At 38.8% G+C, this 18,429-nt stretch overlaps 3 protein-coding genes across 7 annotated transcripts in view; 2 read left to right on the top strand and 1 right to left on the bottom strand.

Annotated features, from left to right (window-relative positions):
* Positions 1-14,668, bottom strand: part of LOC139775423 (uncharacterized) — a 52,682-nt gene extending 38,014 nt beyond the window's left edge. For 2 of the 5 annotated variants that reach the window (XM_071711370.1, XM_071711371.1), the window contains exon 1: positions 3,328-3,806. In XM_071711370.1, coding sequence (XP_071567471.1) covers positions 3,328-3,454 — 127 coding nt within the window. In that variant the 5' untranslated portion in view covers positions 3,455-3,806. Of the gene's footprint in view, positions 1-2,778; positions 2,881-3,327; positions 3,807-12,414; positions 12,455-14,565 lie in introns of those variants that run through there. The other 3 variants (XM_071711377.1, XM_071711372.1, XM_071711373.1) reach the window with 3 other exon arrangements.
* Positions 3,789-7,296, top strand: LOC139775425 (lon protease homolog, mitochondrial-like). The gene is given in 8 exon segments (XM_071711380.1): positions 3,789-3,909; positions 4,115-4,174; positions 4,401-4,592; positions 4,671-4,975; positions 5,060-5,142; positions 5,145-5,198; positions 5,282-5,564; positions 6,137-7,296. Coding segments are annotated over 7 exon segments (1,854 nt in total). The 5' UTR covers positions 3,789-3,909; positions 4,115-4,165; the 3' UTR covers positions 7,065-7,296.
* On the top strand, positions 10,420-13,962 carry LOC139775424 (uncharacterized). The gene is made up of 3 exons (XM_071711378.1): positions 10,420-11,191; positions 11,293-11,500; positions 11,841-13,962. The coding sequence occupies exons 2-3, from the start codon at positions 11,298-11,300 to the stop codon at positions 13,882-13,884; spliced, it is 2,247 nt and encodes a 748-aa protein (XP_071567479.1). The 5' UTR covers positions 10,420-11,191; positions 11,293-11,297; the 3' UTR covers positions 13,885-13,962.
* Positions 14,669-18,429: the final 3,761 nt, after the last annotated feature.

Here is an 18,429-nt window from a genome sequence, read left to right as displayed (position 1 = left end):
TTTGCACATAGAAATTACGAAATTTATTTATTTTAATTTTATACAGTTTCATTCTCGAGATCTTTCTGCAATTGTAAAAAATGTCGGTTTTGAAAAAGAAATACAAGTACATCAACATTTTCAGGCAGTAACGAACTACGTTTAGCGGTAACAATGTTTCCTGCTGTTGAAAATACGCGTTCAGCGCCGGCAGAGGTGGACGGGATACCTAAAAACTTTTTTGCAAACGATGCTATAGCGGGAAAGCGCTCTTCGTTTGATTTCCACCACTTAAATATATCAGAATTATGGCTAATTTGCGGTTCGGTTACATACAGTTCAAACTGCGTGTTTATGTCGCGATTGTTTGGCTGCATTCCGAAAAGAAAATCGAGGGCACTGCTTGATACGGGTGAAGTATTACTGTTATTATTATTATTATTATTTGTAACTTGTTGAACACATAAATTTTTTATATATGTATGAATAATTTGCCTTACTTCGGCAGGCTCATTTTCCAGATTTTTATAACGAGGATCTAAAAACTGAGCAATCTGTCGAGGAGCTGGAATTTCATCAAAATTCATATTTTCGCGATCAAGTACAAATCGTCTTCGCAGATCAATTAATATTATATCTTTTAATTTGCGCACGCTTTCACAATCTGAGTCAGTACATGATAAATGAATGTCAATAAGACTACGAATTACAGGATTTACCATCGAAATTGGTGTGTGAGAATTACCGCAAAGAACAGTAGTAGCTACTTGCAATGGTTTTAAAACGGAAATTGCAGCAGTTGCTTTTTCCATAAGGGACTTGCTACGTTAGTTTATACCACTTCAGATAAATAAAATTGCATAAATTGCTACCAAATATCCATTTCGAATATAAAAATATCTACATTACTGTAAATAATATTTTATAGTAGAATGCTTTCCGAACCTGCGTTTTCTGTTTTCTGCACTGTCTTCGATGTTCATTCCATGAACAACTCGTAAATGTTTATTTATCGACGATGTTGATCCTTTTGTACGAAGCACTATATCGCAGATTTTGCAGGTTGCTTCCGAACCATCCGCCGAACGTTCGCAGTGCCTCCACACCCAACTGCTTAACATGTTAATGTTGATCTTGCCCTTCACAACTTTGCAATACTTTATAGAAGGAAAGGATATTTTATATTATATTCTGCTCAGGACTTAGCGATACCGTGTAAAGTCGATAGATGTAAGAAAGTGTTACGAATATGTAGTAACTGTTTTCACAAGATTTTATGATAGCCGAAGACTCTCGAATAATTGGTAGGAATTAACGAATATGTTAATATATGTGAATATTTTATTTAGTTTATATAAATGCGAGTAAAAGAAAAATACGGAGAGAACCTTTGTGAAATATAACCAAATGTATAGTGTAAACGTAATAAAATAAAACTTACGATAATTTCAGACACAAATTCTTAGCAGAAATAATTTACGATTCCCGGCAATCGTATCAGATTATGTCGTGATAGTAGATAAAAGATATCAATTTGTTGATTGTAAAATTGTCTAGGTTGCTAGGCGACTTCGGTCGAGTTCGCCGCGAACGTAGCGGATCCGGATCCGACGCTTCAAATTGTCGGGTATCTGCGGATCCGCGAATAACCCGAATATTGCGGTTTTGAGATCCGTATCGCAATCGATCTCGGGTACCCGGATAGTCATTTATTCAAATACTTAGGAGCCCTAATAAAAAATTGATGCCAATTTATAATTGTCAGATAAATCTAATGTTTCAACATTTTATACTTTTACACACTATAGAAGAAGTTGTCCCAGTACCGGAATATAATATTTGCACACTTCTAAGTAGAAATATGCAAATATCATATTATCCGGTACTGGGGCAACTTCCCCTGGTATAGAACTCTTCGGAAAGAAGACTACTAAAACTCTTAAGAAATTGCCGAATTTCCGAAAAAATTTTTGGCCTATATAAACTTAAAAATTTTCAAAAAAAAATTTTTTTTTAATTCGTCAATTTCTTAAGAGTTCTGATAGCCCGCAGAAGAGTTCTAACCTAACGATTATTTTTAATGATCAAAACGCTAAAATTAAAAACAAGAAAATTTATATGTATATAGCTCTTTAAAATTACAGAATCGTGAAGTTGACCCCTCCCCCCGTTCCTTCAAATGGTGTTTTTACCGCTTTAATCAACGAAACTCTTTCTATTATCAATTGAGAACTCTAGAACTCTGGGGGGGGGGGAAAGGGGCAACCAAAACTGGTGCTTATTTTTTTCAAATTTTGAAAAAGTGGGGCTAACTTCACAGAGGTGAACGAAACATGATAAATGATTCGGAAACGTCTCAAAAGAAAGCTTATATCTTCTACTTTATCAATAAAAAAATTCAATTTTTTGCAAATATAATATTTTCATCCTAGAATGATTTTGACTTTATATGAGAGCACTCTCCTGAGTAACCTTTTAAAGATTTTAGTCGTTATTTATTAAAAAGTTATGAACAAAAAAGTTTAAGAAATATAACAGTTTTTGAAACTTTATCAAAATTTTTTTAAATAATTAGTGTGATCGATAGAAAAGAGATAATTGCATTAGATAATAGCTTTTATCGCAATTGTAGCTTTATTTTTATCATCTCTTTGATCCTATAGCAAACTTATGTTTTTCGATAAGGAGTTTACTAATGATGAATTTAAAAAAAAAAAACCTCGATTTTCGAACGATGGAAATTTTAATTTCGCGATGTTACACTGTATAACGACGTTAATAATATTTCTTTTTTTTTACGCGTATCTTTTGATCCATCAATCATCGTATCCCACGGTCGAACCTTTAGCCCGCCTGTCAACTGCATGGTTGGTAAACCTGAACATGTGGGCAGACAGGGTGGCAAGATTCATTCGAATGAAGGAACTAGACCTTCCGCATTCCTTCGCGTTTCCTGCGTAAAGACACGTATAGATGACATGAGATTACGCAGCTATATAATTACCGCAAAAATGCAAAGCGTCCGATCTCATAAACAATAACATAAGTCAACAAATATAACAATCGATGATACGATATAAAACGACGTCATAGGTTATTGCCACATCGTCATTGGTTTGACAACTCGTCTTAAAGAATTTTGATGAGCTTGCATCTCACAATTAATTACGTGAGAATCGCACACCGAGTGTCTCATCAATGCGATTCAACCAGCGAGAAAAGCGCGCGCAATTTTACAGCGTTCACCATTACGGGCTTACTTCACGCCGTTGCGTTGTATTCGTCAATCACGCATTTGATCAGGGTGTTCGCTATGTTAGTCCGTTTTTCTTTTTCTTTGACTCTCACCTGATACCATTTCCTGAGAAGTCATTTGCAAAAGTAACGCGAGCTGTTGCCGCTCAGACATCCGCGATGGGTAATAATCGCGGATACGACTGTTACTGCTTGCGGGCATTCCGTCCTCATAATTCATGTAACTCGTAGCACAATAAACGTGGGTGATAACGTGCAAATGTGCAGACGTAAAACGCGCACTCGTACAAAAAAAAAAACTCAGCTATGGATGTTGCGTGTACGCGGTCCCGCCGCGCGGTTGGACCCGCCACGAGCAAAGATAACCTTAAAAACGCGCGGTCGATTCACGCCATTTTGACCAACCGAGCTTGCACGGAATCAACAACAATGATGACAACGACAATGCGCGGTCACGCACGCCGTCACAACAGCAGGCGATGTTCATATACGATATACACACAACAAGATTCACGGTAGCGTGCGATTCACGGATTGTCGTTTCCCGGGCCGATGATTTGATTTCACGACATGACATGTGTATGCGTGCGGGGTGCGGGGTCTTCACTTTGAAAACGAGATTCGCGACACTGATTCCGGAACATGGTGCGCAATATGACGCAACATGTATATGGTGTACGTATGTATGTTCGATCCAGTATGTTGGCACACTTGTGTCAACATTGCATTCGCGGGAATATTCAAGTTCGTGACATTAATTGATCAGCATGATTGCACGTATACTTATTCGATTTCAGTTTCGTAGTATATATTAGAATGTGGTAAATATGCATAAAAGGTTACACTTCACCGATTTTATCGCCACTTAAATATGTTGTAGGGAGGGGAGGTTCGATCTTCTGAGTAATTCTCCGTAAGAAAAAAGCGGGGGATGGCATTGGTACGTTTAGATTCTAAACTTTAGACGATATAACAAATTAAAGTTTTCACGTGAAGCGTTGAAAAAATAACAGATTATTACATAGTAGGTATATATATATATATATATATATAATATAAACAGTCAATTTGAATGTACCTTGTGTTATGTGATACTATATATTACTAGATATTGTAAATTACAATATCAGAAACTAATTTCACTGTCAGAAATATTTTCTAAACAGGCATTGACGCAAGAACTCATCAAAACAATCCGAGGCATAATTAGCATGAATCCTTTGTATCGCCAATCTCTGCAACAAATGCTGCATCAGGGACAAAGAGTTGTGGATAACTCGGTTTACCTCAATGATTTAGGTGCTGCCTTAACTAGAGCGGATGCACAGGAATTGCAGCAAGTTTTAGAAGAAATGGACGTAAGTATATCATTGCATTGTATCATGTACAGCATATAAGATTTTATGGAAAATATTAAAATAATATTTCATTCATAGATTTTAAAAAGACTGAGGTTGTCGCTTGCGCTTTTGAAAAAGGAATATGAATTAAGTAAGCTGCAGCAAAAAATTGGCAGAGAGGTTGAGGAGAAAGTAAAACAACAACATAGAAAATATATTCTTCACGAACAATTGAAAGTTATTAAGAAAGAGTTAGGGCTGGAAAAGGATGATAAAGATGTGATAGAAGAAAAGTACAGGGAAAGAATAAGACAAAAGACAGTTCCCAAACCAATCATGGATGTCTTGGAAGAGGAATTGAATAAACTTTCCTTTTTAGAAAGTCATAGTAGCGAATTCAAGTGTGTATCGAATATAATATTAAGTATATATATTACATACGTTGATGATTTATATAAATTTCATGTAAATTTTATATTTCTTAGTGTTACAAGAAATTATCTCGACTGGCTTACGTCTATGCCATGAGGTGTGACAAGTACAGAGAATCTAAATTTTCAAGATGCCGCCAAATTTTGGATGAGGACCACTACGGAATGGACGATATAAAGAAAAGAATACTTGGTACACAAATGCGCTCATATACCTGTAGATATTATTTAAATAATAATAATGCTTTTCATTGTATATTATGCTTTTAATTACAGAATTTATTGCTGTCAGTCAACTGAAAGGCAGTACACAAGGAAAAATATTGTGTTTCTATGGGCCTCCTGGGGTCGGCAAAATCTCAATAGCTAAATCGATCTCTCGCGCTTTGAACAGAGAATATTTTAGATTTAGCGTCGGTGGAATGACAGATGTAGCTGAGATTAAAGGACACAGAAGAACATATGTGGGAGCCATGCCAGGCAAAGTCATTCAGTGCTTAAAGAAGATTAAAACTGAGAATCCGTTGATTCTGATAGATGAAATCGACAAAATCGGCAAGTATGTAATCTTTGTAAATATTGTATTATATAAAAAAATATATACGTCTCAGAGTAAAAAAAATTGATACGTATTATCTTAACCCTTAAATGCCTCCCGGGGTCCAGCGGACCCCAGACCCTTTAGAATGATATATTTTCAAATGTTCCCGCCAAAAATGGAGCTCATATTTATTTATTTATTATTTATAATTTTTTTGATTTTGGAGCCAATATTTTAACTGTTGGCGATCTTAATTTTTTATACTATGTTGAAATTGAAATTTTAACAATATAAGCATTTTATTCTCTTTTCTAAGCCTTGAACAACATTGAAAATAATTTTCATAACTAAATATCAAAAAATCAATAAGTAAGGAGACATTTTTCATGCTGGGGTCTTTTAGACCCCATGTGTCATTTACGAGATTCTTGAGAGGTGTGGCATTTAAGGGTTAAAATAGAAAATATCTCCTTGCGAAATACTTAAAAGAACATTTAGAGAATATCTGAAAAGAATTTAACATTTTTGGTATAAAAATTTTTTTTTTTTGGACTTTTGCATCCTCTACAACATTATCTGTATTATTTTAGGGGACACCAAGGAGATCCAGCATCTGCTCTTCTCGAAATGCTGGATCCAGAACAGAATGTAAACTTCCTGGACCACTATTTAGATGTTCCAGCAGATTTATCGAAAGTACTATTCATTTGCACGGCAAATGTAATAGACACTATTCCGGAACCCCTAAGAGATCGTATGGAGATGATAGACATGTCCGGTTACGTTGCCGAAGAAAAGCTCGCCATCGCGAAACAGTACTTAGTTCCACAAGCTAGAACCGAGTCTGGTCTCAGCAAGGAACAAATCAACATACAAGACAATGCGCTCACAGCGTTGATCAAATCTTATTGTCGAGAATCAGGGGTGAGAAGTCTGCAGAAACATATAGAGAAGGTGCACAGGAAAGTGGCGTTCAAAGTTGTCAAGAAGGAAGCCGACAAAGTCGACGTCACCGTGGACAACTTACAGGATTTTGTAGGCAAGCTCGTATTCACGCACGACAGAATGTACGAAATTACGCCTCTTGGCGTTGTGATGGGACTGGCGTGGACCGCCATGGGCGGTTCCACGCTATTCATTAAAAGTACCGTTAGAAAACCGACCGGTAGCAAAAAATCCGAGGGTACTTTCGAGGTCACCGGTCATCTGGGTGACGTGATGAAAGAGTCCATACATATCGCGATGACTGTGGCAAGGAATTACCTAAAACGGGAGGATTCTTCGAATACATTTCTGTATGATTCTCACCTGCATATACCCGTGCCTGAAGGAGCGACCCCGAAAGTCGGACCTAGGACAGGTGTGACGATCGCTAGCGCGTTGTCCCTAGCTAAAAATCAAGCCATCAGGCAAAACGTAGCAATGACGGGCGAATTGAGTCTCATGGGCAAGGTACTTCCTCTCGGCGGTATCAAAGAGAAAGTTATTGCAGTAAGTATAAACGTAATCTTGTATTAATCCAAACATATTAGTCTTAATTTAAATAAGCTTCGAAATCTCCCTGCTATTATTACATAATATTACATAGTTTAATATACTAGTTTTATTAAATTATTTATATCACCAGTGGTATCAGTAATAAGGAAGCGAATGTCTTTCTTCTTGTCGAAATGTCCAAGGCAAAAACGGCAGACTAGTTGTTTGACACTTAAAGTATTAAAAGGTCTTCATTCGTTGCTTATTGCATGTACACGTGATAGTACCAACATTTGTTTTAGGCCTGTTCGGTTTAGCTGAACTTCTTGCACGGTTCATCTTTCCTCTGCTTTTTTTCACGTTGGAGAGAAAAAGAGAAGAGATGAACTGTGCAAGAAGGTCAGCTAAAACAAACAGGCCTTTTATCTGTTTCAACCCGTTATCGGTGCTTTTAACCTGAGGCTAACAATATCAGAGAGAAGAGGATGAGAGTGGTCATGACTCATGCCTGCATTTTGTCTGTTACCGAATCCTGTAGATAATGTGCACGGCACGATTTTTTCGTTCTCTTCCGTTAGGCTCACAATTTTTTGATTTTTTTTCCAAAAAATAAAATCGTGGACATAGCACGAAGAGAACCACAAAATCGCACACATTACCTACAGGATTCGGTAACCAGTCACGGTTATCTATAACAAATCTACTCTGAAAAAAATACATATTTTCTTGTCCTTCCGCACAAATGCCGTAACATCTACATTACATTGGTAAGTAAATGTAGTCTAGGGCTCACTATATAACTTTTTCGACTTTAGCAGACTTTAGCTCCTCGTACTTCTGTATAAATAATTCGGGCTGACGAAATCTTGGCGAAATGCTGGATACAGCTGTGAGGGGCAACGGCATTCAGCGCGTTCGCTGTCAAGTTTTCCTTCTGCAGTTTCTCCAAGTGTCTCTCCGGAGCAGATTCCGAGCTGAGAAAATAACATTTACATTGTATTTGTCGGTGATCTTCTTCTTCTTCTTCTGTTTAGTGGCGCTTTAACTTGCTCCGTCACGGATGTAAACGGCCATTATACCATTCGGATTGTATGTCGGCTTAGCAGATGGCGCAAGCCGCGGTTAAATATTGAGGGGGAGTAAGGCGGAAGGTTTAAATATAAAGTTCGCAGAATTAAAGAAGGCGAGTAACATTTGTCGGTGATAATGGGTGTGTTTAGGTAAGACACCGCTACTGTAGCGCTACACGGATGCGTACCAGCCATTGGGTGTGTTTAGGTAAGACACTGCTACTGTAGCGCTACACGAATGCGTACCAGCCATTGGCTGTTTATGGTAGCGCTACTGTAGCGCTACCATGAACAGCCAATGGCTGGTACGCATTCGTGTAGCGCTACAGTAGCGGTGTCTTACCTAAACACACCCATTGGCTGTTCATGGTAGCGCTACCATGAACAGCCAATGGCTGGTACGCATTCGTGTAGCGCTACAGTAGCGGTGTCTTACCTAAACACACCCAATGTTTCTTGTAAAAGTTCTCAGATTTATTTAAACCTGATTTACTTAAACGTAATTGTGTGAGTTTAGGGCCGGTCTACAATGGGTGTTGTAAGTCGTAAGAATTGACCAATCACAGTCCATTATTCTCCTTGTCGAAGAATAATGAACTGACCGCTGTTACACGCCACCCTTAATCGGGTTTAATAACATCGGTAGTTCTTAGGCTGGCAAATCATAGCTATTCCCTTCTTCTGAAGAATGAGTGTGATTGGCTAGTCTAAAGGTGCGATTTCACGATGACGCTCGACGCTGGATTCGAGCGTCAAAAAGCTAAACTGTGTTTAGCTTTGACACTCGACGCTCATTTCAGCCAATCCAGTGGTTAGGTTATATTTCGCGTCCCTCTGAATCTATCACGTGACCAGATTTGACGCTCGAATCCAGCGTCGAGCGTCATCGTGAAATCGCACCTTAAGAACTACCGGGCCACGTTCCGTAACGCGCATATGCGCGCATTTTCTATAGTGAACGTTACGTATACTATAGATAAATGCGCGCATATGCGCGTTACGGAACGTGGCCCCGATGTTATTAAACCCGATTAACGGCGCCGTGTAACAGTGGTCTGTGATTGGCCAATTCTTACGATTTACGACTTACAACACCCATTGTAGACCGGCCCGTACGCACTTGCAAATTACAAAGTGTAAACTTTGCCGCTCAATTCAATCAGCTGCACTATTAATGCCCATAATGCACATAAGTCCATTTCTATCAACGCAGGTTAATTTTAATCTTGGTTTAACTTACCTGTCATCTTTTCCTAGTTGTAAAAGTTAGAAAAAGATAGAAAGTCAGTTAAACCAAGATTAAAGTTAATCTACATTGGTAGAAATGGGCATAAGTGATATAAATTCACTCATCGTTCCTGATTGCTCTGAATGTCAACTTTAAAGGTGAGATTTCATGGGCAGTGAAATGCAGCAGCAGCGAGCAGCAGTTTAGTAATTTCCTAGAAAATACTAAGTAATTTCTAGAAAAGTCCAATAAAACTGCTGCTTTTCTGTAAGAGCTGCAAGTTGATTGGCTTAAACCGAAACTCGGACCGATTTCTAGTATCGTGTACACAAGGCTTAAGAAATTATTAAACTGCTGCTCGCTGCTGCAGCATTTCACTGCCCATGAAATCTCACCTTAATGCTAAGGCTGATGGCAGAGAAGGAGACGTGAGCGCTTACGTCTGTCGTAGACGTGGACGTAGGATAATGCTGGGTCTACAATGCGAGTCGCAAAGTCGTGAGTCGCAAGAATTGACCAATCACAGTCGATTATTCTCCTCAAATTCGATTGTGATTGGTCAATTCTTGCGACTCACGACTTTGCGACTCGCATTGTAGACCCAGCATAAGGCAGAGAAAAACGTAGTCGTAAGGCCTATTGCCTACAATAGCCTTACGACTACGTTTTTCTCTGCCTTACCCTACGTCCACGACTACGACACTTACGTCTCGTTCTCTGCCATCAGCCTAAAGCCTCATCTACAATAGACGCACAGGCCGCGTCGCAAGTCGCAGTCGCAAGAATTGACCAATCACAGTCTATTGTTCTCCTTGCGGTCGAAGAATATAGTGAACTGTGATTGGTCAATTCTTGCGATTGCGACGTGCGACGCGGCCTGTGCGTCTATTGTAGATAAGGCTTAAGACTCCATAGACGCGGAAACGCCGTGCGGCAGAGTGCGTTGACCAATCAGAAGGCTGCTGCAAGTCGCCTCCGGCAAAATCAAAATTTGTTGATTGGTCAACGCACTCTGCCGCACGGCGTTGCCGCGTCTATGGAGTCTTAGGGTGCGTTCCGCTTAAGGGGGTTGTCGTGCTGAAATATCAGCAAAAAGTATAGACGCGCGCTTACGGTTCTCCGCGTATTCCCCTTCTCCACTTTAAAGACTGGATTTTCTAGAGCAACTGTACACGCACACATAGACGTGGCCTGTCCATGTACTCTCTCCGCGCACGCGTGTAAAAAATTTCAGATTTGGCAACGCTGCGTAAATTAACGTTTAGAAAAAATGTCTGGAAAACCGCGTTCAAAACGTGGAAGGTTCGTTTCAAAGAAAAAGGCTGAACGAGTGAAAAAAGCTGTAGAAAATAGCGTAGCAGCCAGAAAAAGCAAAACCAATAAAAGTACCAGGCAAGAAAGCGATGGTGAGGGGAATCATATTGTTAACCTCAAAAGTATGGGGCAAGCACTACACTGCTGTGCTTGCAAAGAAGTTTTGAGTTTAGATAATATAAATAATGAAGTGCGCAAAGGACTTTTCTCAATACTTCATATTAAGTGCCATAAATGTGGAATTCAAAATGAGGTTAACACTGGCAAGAAAGTTGACTTAAGGCCATTCTACAATAGCGTAAACGTAGTCGTAAGTGGTTGTAACATATTTAGAATGTATTCAGAACGCACTTTGATCGATAAATGCGCGCATTTAGCATATGGTTTTCGTCATAATGTAACGTAAACCATATGCTAAATGCGCGCATTTATCGATAAAAGTGCGTTCTGAATACATTCTGAATATGTTACAACCACTTACGACTACGTTTACGCTATTGTAGAATGGCCTTTAGATGGCCACTGTTACACAAATGTGAATCTTCAAGCTGTCCTTGGTAAGATATGAGTTTTTGCTTGCAATTAATTATAACAAATTTTTCTGTTTTATTTAATAATATTTTATGTTATCACTAATAATAAAAAAATTTGTTTGTAGGTGCGATGCACTCTGGTCTTGGATGTACTGGTTTGAACAAAATTCTTGCATGCCTCAATATTCCAGTCATAACAATGGATATGTTCAAAAGATATGAAAGAAAAGTCGGATTAGCCATCGAAAAAGCAGCTGTAGAAAGTTGCCAAAAAGCAGCGTTAGAAGAAAGGCACCTTGTGATAAAGAACACTCAAGAGCTTTGTGATAATTTGTAAGGATTATCATTTTTTTTGTATGAGAATATTTGTAAATTTTATATGCACATTTTTGAATATTCTTTTGGTTAATTGAATTATATATTTATACTGAATTGTAGCTGCAATTTAACTTTTGAATTGTATATTGAATTGTATATTATTGCTTAATTTATAATACATCAATAATGGATTGATATTTAGCTGGGATGAACCTTTATATTTTATATTTAATTGAATTTATGTATTTTACTTGTCATTAATAAAAACAAACATTACTTAGATTTAAAAAATAAACATGATTTTTTTCCTTAATATATAGCCTTAATTCAAATACGGTTTTTATTATATTTATAGACCATCCGACATTGTTCGCGATCTTTATCCTCACCTAACGATTCTTCAATCCTCTAATCAAAGAAGTCCTGAATTTGACCAAGCATGCAGTAGTATTGTAAACATCATAGTTTCGTACGACATGGGCTGGAGTAAAAGAGGCAACGGTCGCAGTTATGACAGTCTGAATGGTTATGCAGCAATAATTGGATTTTTAAGTCATAAAGTTTTAGATTATACAACACGAAATCGCAAGTGTTACAAATGTGATATAGGACATTCGAAAGATGACCACGATTGTCGAGAGAATTTTGAAGGCAGTGCAAAAGCGATGGAAGCGGACGCCGGAGCGCAATTGATCAATCGAAGTAAAATTCTTCAAGAAAATAATTTAAATGTTGGAGTTTTGATTGGTGACGAAGATAGTAGTACGATTGCCGCAATACGAAAAGAAAGTGGCAAAGTCATTCATAAATTGGCCGATAAAAATCATTTAGTTAAAAATTTGGTAAGTGAATTGTACACACTATCGAATTCCTTCAAAGAATTAAAAAAAAGTGGTGTTATAAATCATTTAAAAAAATGTTTTACGTACGCGATTGCTCAACAAAAAGGACGAACTGCAGACCTTGCTTCTGCAATAAGAAACATCCCGGATCATGTATATAATAGTCACGAGAATTGTGGCGAGTGGTGTAAGCGATGTGACGATAACACACAGCAAACTATTGTATTGAAAGATGAAAGTTTATATTTAAGTCTTCGAGAATTATTCGAAAAATATGCAAATAATGCTGCAAAATTTAGCGTTGTCGCATCCAGTCAGGCAAATGAAAGCCTAAATAGCATGATAGCTTGTAAAGCACCAAAGATGAGATGTTACAGTAAATCGCAGTCTGCGGATTTTAGAGTCGCTAGTGCTGTTTTAAGTAAAAATGAAGGTGATCAAGGAATAATAAGGGTTACACAATTATTAGGTTTACAAGCAGGTAAATATACATCAGCATATTGCCTAAGAAGTGATAAACTTAGAATAATAAAGTCATCTAGAAAAGTTACGAGAGTGTCGAAATTGAGGCGTATTCAGTTAGCAGCAAACAGACAAAATTTACGAAAGAAAAAAGAAAGAAGAGAAGGTATTACATATAAGACTAACTGTGGGATAGAGATGACGAGCGAAAAAATAAGCATTGAAGAAAAGGTTGATGATAGAAGTACAAATAATACGACTAAAATAATTTATTTTGATTTAGAAACAGCAGGCTTTGAAATAGAAAGTGATATATTACAAATAGCAGCAATATCCGAAGCTTTTGAATTTAATGTATACATTTTACCTAGTCAAGCGATTCCTATTTATGTAACCAAAATCAATTCTTTACATAATGAAAATGGAGATTTGTATTTCAAGAATAAAAAAGTTGATGCCGTTACGCTTGAAAATGCATTACTCGCGTTCTCAGAGTTTATAAATATTGTATCTCCATCTTATTTGCTTGTTGCGCACAATGCTCGTTTTGATGTTCCTCGATTACTAAATGCAATTACAAACTGTAAAATCCAAGACAGGTTTCAAATTGTAACTGGGTTTTCAGATACGTTAAAATTATTTAAAACAGTGTATCCATTCCGTAAAGGCCCAGGTGCCTTCAAACTAATCAATTTAGCACAAGATCTGCTTGAAACTCAGAGTCCTGGATTTTTCCATGAAGCTTTATTTGACGTTCGTGTATTACAACAACTTGTAAAGGTTACTTCCAAAGAAACAGACTTATTCATTTTTGAAAAGAAGTTTGAGAAAGCAATCGAAGAAAACAAAATCAACAAAATTATCAATCATAAAGTATTGGAATTGGCTCCTTTTAAAAACATCGTTTCTCGTGATATAATTAAAAAAATAGCTGTCGCAGGGATAACATTCCAAAATTTAAAATCAAAATTTTTAAATGAAGGAGAAGATGAAGTAATCAAGTTTTTTTCCAAATGTGATAGTAGCCGTAAGCCTCTAGTAACTAAGAATAAAAAAGTTCTGACGAAAATAATTGGTTGTTTAAAAATATTTTAAATGTTTATAAATAATATTTTTAAATGTTTTTAAATGTTTATAAATAAAAATATTAATATATTATTTATTGTAAAACTACTCTGGTATATTTATTTGATATCCTCATCTTTCCATGCACTCATATTTTATTCGAATTATTCGTTAATACTCGTAATAACCTAATGTTATCAATTCAACAAAAAGATTTCTATTGCATAAATCTCCTCAATTTTCATTTATGTAGCCAGCAAAATCCGGAATTCGTCAATTCATAATGTTATTGACAAACGAAAAAAAAATATATTTCGACGGTACACACTATACTCAAAGAGTATAGTGTGATTTACGCGCGATGTCTGCTGAGCCGCCAACGTTGCCACGTCACCACAGCACTTCTCTTTGCGCATATTTCAGGCATCATGATAACGTTTTACTTATAATATCTCAACAACGAATATGGATTGCTCTATACGAGTTTCTGCTATTCGATATTATTGAATATCATTAATAACATATTAGTTTTTCAAAACAATGACAGTTTTGGTGGAGATGTTATAAGCGAAAATGTGGCTCTCGCGGCGACCTTTCCATAAGAGCCCATGTTAAAAAGCGCAACTTCCACAATGAATATCTCGAAAACGAATATGGATTGTCTATCTCAAATTTGGAGACGTAATGTATGTAAGGTTTATTAATACATACGCGAAGTCTAGAGAAATCGACAATATTTTTATATTTCACGACAACCCCCTTAACGCCCGCAACGCTCACAACGCCCGCTGACTCGTTCCACTTCTTCTTCTTCTTCTTCTTTGTTTATTTGGCTCCTGCCTCTATTCCGAGGACAATATGGCCAGCTTTTGCCTCTGTTTGTATAGTCAACTGTGAGTAGCTTGTAGCTGCTACTGGTTGCCGTGTAAATAGACTTAGGTTCACGAGACGGCGTTCGTGTTGTGGTAGGAGGGGGAGAAACCAGAGAGGGAGAGCCACCAGGCGGGCAGTGGGGAGCCGGCGGTCGGTCAGGCACGCGCGAGCGCGCGCATTACAAATTGATTTCTGCTGATTTACAAAAAGACATGATTAGTCGACAGATTCTGCGCGTGGGCTTTGCGAGAGTTGGAAAGATATCGTTGCATTGAGGTCCCTCACTCGAGTGAATTGCCTGTCTGAGATAAGTTGCTTTGTCATACGTCAACGGACAGTCAAATATAACATGGTTGATATCCTGAACCGGGTCGCCACAAGCGCACGAGCCATCATCAATAATATTTTTCCTAAAAAGACTGTGATTCAAATTATAGTGGTTTGCCCTGAGCCGCGAGATCGTGACCACAGCATCGCGTTTAAGACCGGATTGGTAATACCAAGGTTTAGGCGTGTTGGCATATAGGTTGACAAAAAAGTGGTTGCCCTTGCACCGAGCTCTATTAAATAAATAATTATGAAATTCTATTGCTAATTTTTCGCGTTGTTCAATAAAGAAATCTGAGTGGGGAATCTTAAAAGAGGGGTTAGCAATTCCAAAGCGAATGGCTTTTCTGGCCAGTTCATCCGCAATTTCGTTACCTGAGATGCCTTTATGGGAGGGGATCCAAATGAAAAGGATTTCCTTGCCGCGATTTTGGGCTTCTATTATTTTACTTTTTATGAGTGGAATTATATAATTTGACTTGCATGTGACAGGGTTGGATAGAGCGTCGAGCACGCTTTTAGAGTCCGAAATAATGGAGAATTTAGGACCGGGAAGGTCAAGGGTAAGTAGCACCGCATTGTATATCGCCCAGGCTTCCGCTGTGAAGACCGAGGCCTGGGCAGGAAGTTTGAACATCAAGTGATTTTGGAGTTGCGGGGAGTAGCACGAGGCGCCAACCCAGCTGTATGAGTCAATCTTTGAGCCATCCGTATAAAAGACTGTGGAGTCTTGAATGATCGGGCCGAACGCCTGGAGAAATATGCTCTGTACTAGAGGCTTGGGGGTTCTGTCAATTAGATCTAAAAGGTCAGAATCAGGTCGGTATAGAGAAGGGGTGAATAGTATGGAATGATATGAGTGTTGAAAGGGGGAAGGAGCTACTTTGGAGTGTATGTAGGGTAAGAGAGATTTTACTTGTAGGAAGAGATCAAGGAGAGGAAATTTTTTGCGGCAGTATTCCAAGTCGGGTGGTCTATCTTGCGCTGTTATGGCCAGTTGAAACATGGCTTCTATAACCGGGTGATTGGTAATGGATAAAGATTTGATGAGATATTTAGATGCTAGATGTTGGAGTCGAAGTCTGAGAGGAGGTTCTTTAGCTTCCGCAAACATTGTGTTAATGGGGGTGGAAATACGATATCCTAGGCAGGCTCTTATGGCTTTATTCTGTATTATTTCCAGACGATGGAATTTAGGACTAGATTTGAGGGAGAAAATATGGGATGCATATTCTATGTATCCTCTCAAGACAGCTCTATAAATATTGAGAAGGAGTTGGGGGTGCGATCCCCACCAAACGCCTCTTAGCGCTGAAATTACGTCCGCGACTTTTCTGGCTTTGTTGATAACTGCATCCATGTGTTGTGCACCTGTAAGTTGAGGATCCAGGATGATGCCAAGGAAGCGAACTGTGTTCGTTGGGGTGATGATGTCGTTCCCAAAATGAACTTTAAATTGATTTAAATTGAAGATTTTGTGTTTAGAAAAAATCATAAGTTGCGTTTTACTTGGGGAGATCTCTAAGCCGCGATTGTAAAGGTAATTTGTGATATTGGCAAGGGTTGTCTCGATTCGGTGGATGGCTTTTTTAATTTTCTTGGCCGAAGCAAAGATGACTATGTCGTCTGCAAATTGTAAAATTTTTACCTCAGGGTGTAGTAGGGAGGCTATATTTTTAAGATAGAAATTGAACAGGAAGGGGCTAAGTACTGATCCTTGAGGAGTGCCTTTTCGCGAGATGCGCGGGGAAGAGAGCTTACCTTGAATGACAAACTGAACGATTCTTTCTGTGATGAGGTTTTGGACGAACTGGCATGTTTTGGGGGGGAAATTGGCCTGGACAAGGTCATCAACTAAAATGGGGGGAATGACATTGTCAAAGGCCCCCTTGATGTCTATAAATAAGGCTACAGTAGTTTTGTTAAGGAGGTTGTTATTGTGGATTTCAGCGTTGAGTATGGTAAGGTTGTCGGAGCATGAACGAAATTTGCGGAAGCCGAACTGGTGGTCTGGGATAAGATTTGAGGTTCCGGACTCGGCGCACCAGTGAATGCGATTTAAGATCATTTTCTCGAGGAGCTTGAGTAGGCAGGAAGTGAGGGCAATAGGGCGAGCTCCTTTACCATGGGGTTTGGGAATAAGGTAGACTAGTGAGTGGGACCAGGCCTCTGGGAATTCTCCTTCAGCGAAGATGTTGTTAATGATTCTGAGCAGAAGTTTTTTGAGGGAGATCGGGAGGGCTTTAAGGATTTTGTAATCAATGCAGTCCAGACCCGGACTAGAATTGCTTTTGCATGTGTTGAGAGCATGGTGAAATTCATTGTATACAAATGAGTTATCAAGCCATTGTAATGGACCATTAGGATTTGTGCAATTATTAAGTTGGTTAGGACGGTCTGACGTGCAGGAGGGGGGGGGGGGGTAATGTTTGCCATGGTCTCATCAGCAAGCGACTCACTTATCGCTGAGGAGTCTTCGGATGGTGCTAGTTTGCGATTGCGGAATCTTTTGATCATTTTCCAGATCGATGGCGTAGGAGTCATGAAATCGAGCGAGTTGCAATAGTTCTTCCATCCTTCTCTTTTAGCTGTTCTTAAGGTTTTGCGAGTGGTGGTTACTTGATTGCGATATACCTGAAAGTTGTTCACAGTAGGATTTCTTCGATAAGTTCTGCACGCGCGGCTTCTTGCCTTAACCGCCTCTTCGCATTCTGCATTCCACCAAGGGGCTGGAGGAGGGTTTTGGTGGGAATTATTTGATTGCTGGATACTATTGCGGTTGCAGGTTCTAGGTGTATTGGAAGGGAGGGAGATGGAGTCAACAACCTTCTGTAGAGAGTCGATAAAGGAGTCATACTGTTTTAAGGGTTCGTTATCTGCATCGCGAAGGACGAGAGTTTCAATCTCCTGCGTTTTGCTCTCTAGAGAGGAAGCGAGCTCTCTAAGTTGTATTTTGGTGAGTTTGTATTTGTGGGAAAAGATGCAGTTAGTTTTAATTTTTGCATTTACTGTGGTGCCAATTGGACGGTGATCACTACCACGCGTGTCGTTGAGCACATGGGTATTAAGGAGAGGAACAAGATTGCAAGAGGCGATGACGAGGTCTATAAGGGATGGTGTAATGCCTGGGGGAGGAATAAATGTAGGCGTGTTTGGGTTAAGTAGCGTAAAGGGGAAGCGATCCAGAAGGTCCATGATAACATGTCCCGCCGAATTGGGAGAAGAAGCCCCCCAGTAAGGATGATGTGCGTTAAGATCTCCTAGAAGAAGAGATTGAGGGAAGGAGTTAGCCAGGTTGAAAATCTCTGCCAGGTTCTCTGAGGGCAGACCCCGATAGGGTGTCTGTAAATTCCGAAGAGAGCTGTACTAGTGTTG

Source organism: Temnothorax nylanderi, unplaced genomic scaffold (assembly GCF_030848795.1).
Source record: "Temnothorax nylanderi isolate EJ_2023f unplaced genomic scaffold, tnyl_v1.0 TNYL_tig0098_pilon, whole genome shotgun sequence".
In the NCBI taxonomy this organism is placed as follows: domain Eukaryota; kingdom Metazoa; phylum Arthropoda; class Insecta; order Hymenoptera; family Formicidae; genus Temnothorax; species Temnothorax nylanderi.
The sequence above is the reverse complement of the archived record's forward strand: the minus strand, read 5'-3'. Positions and strand labels throughout refer to the sequence as shown.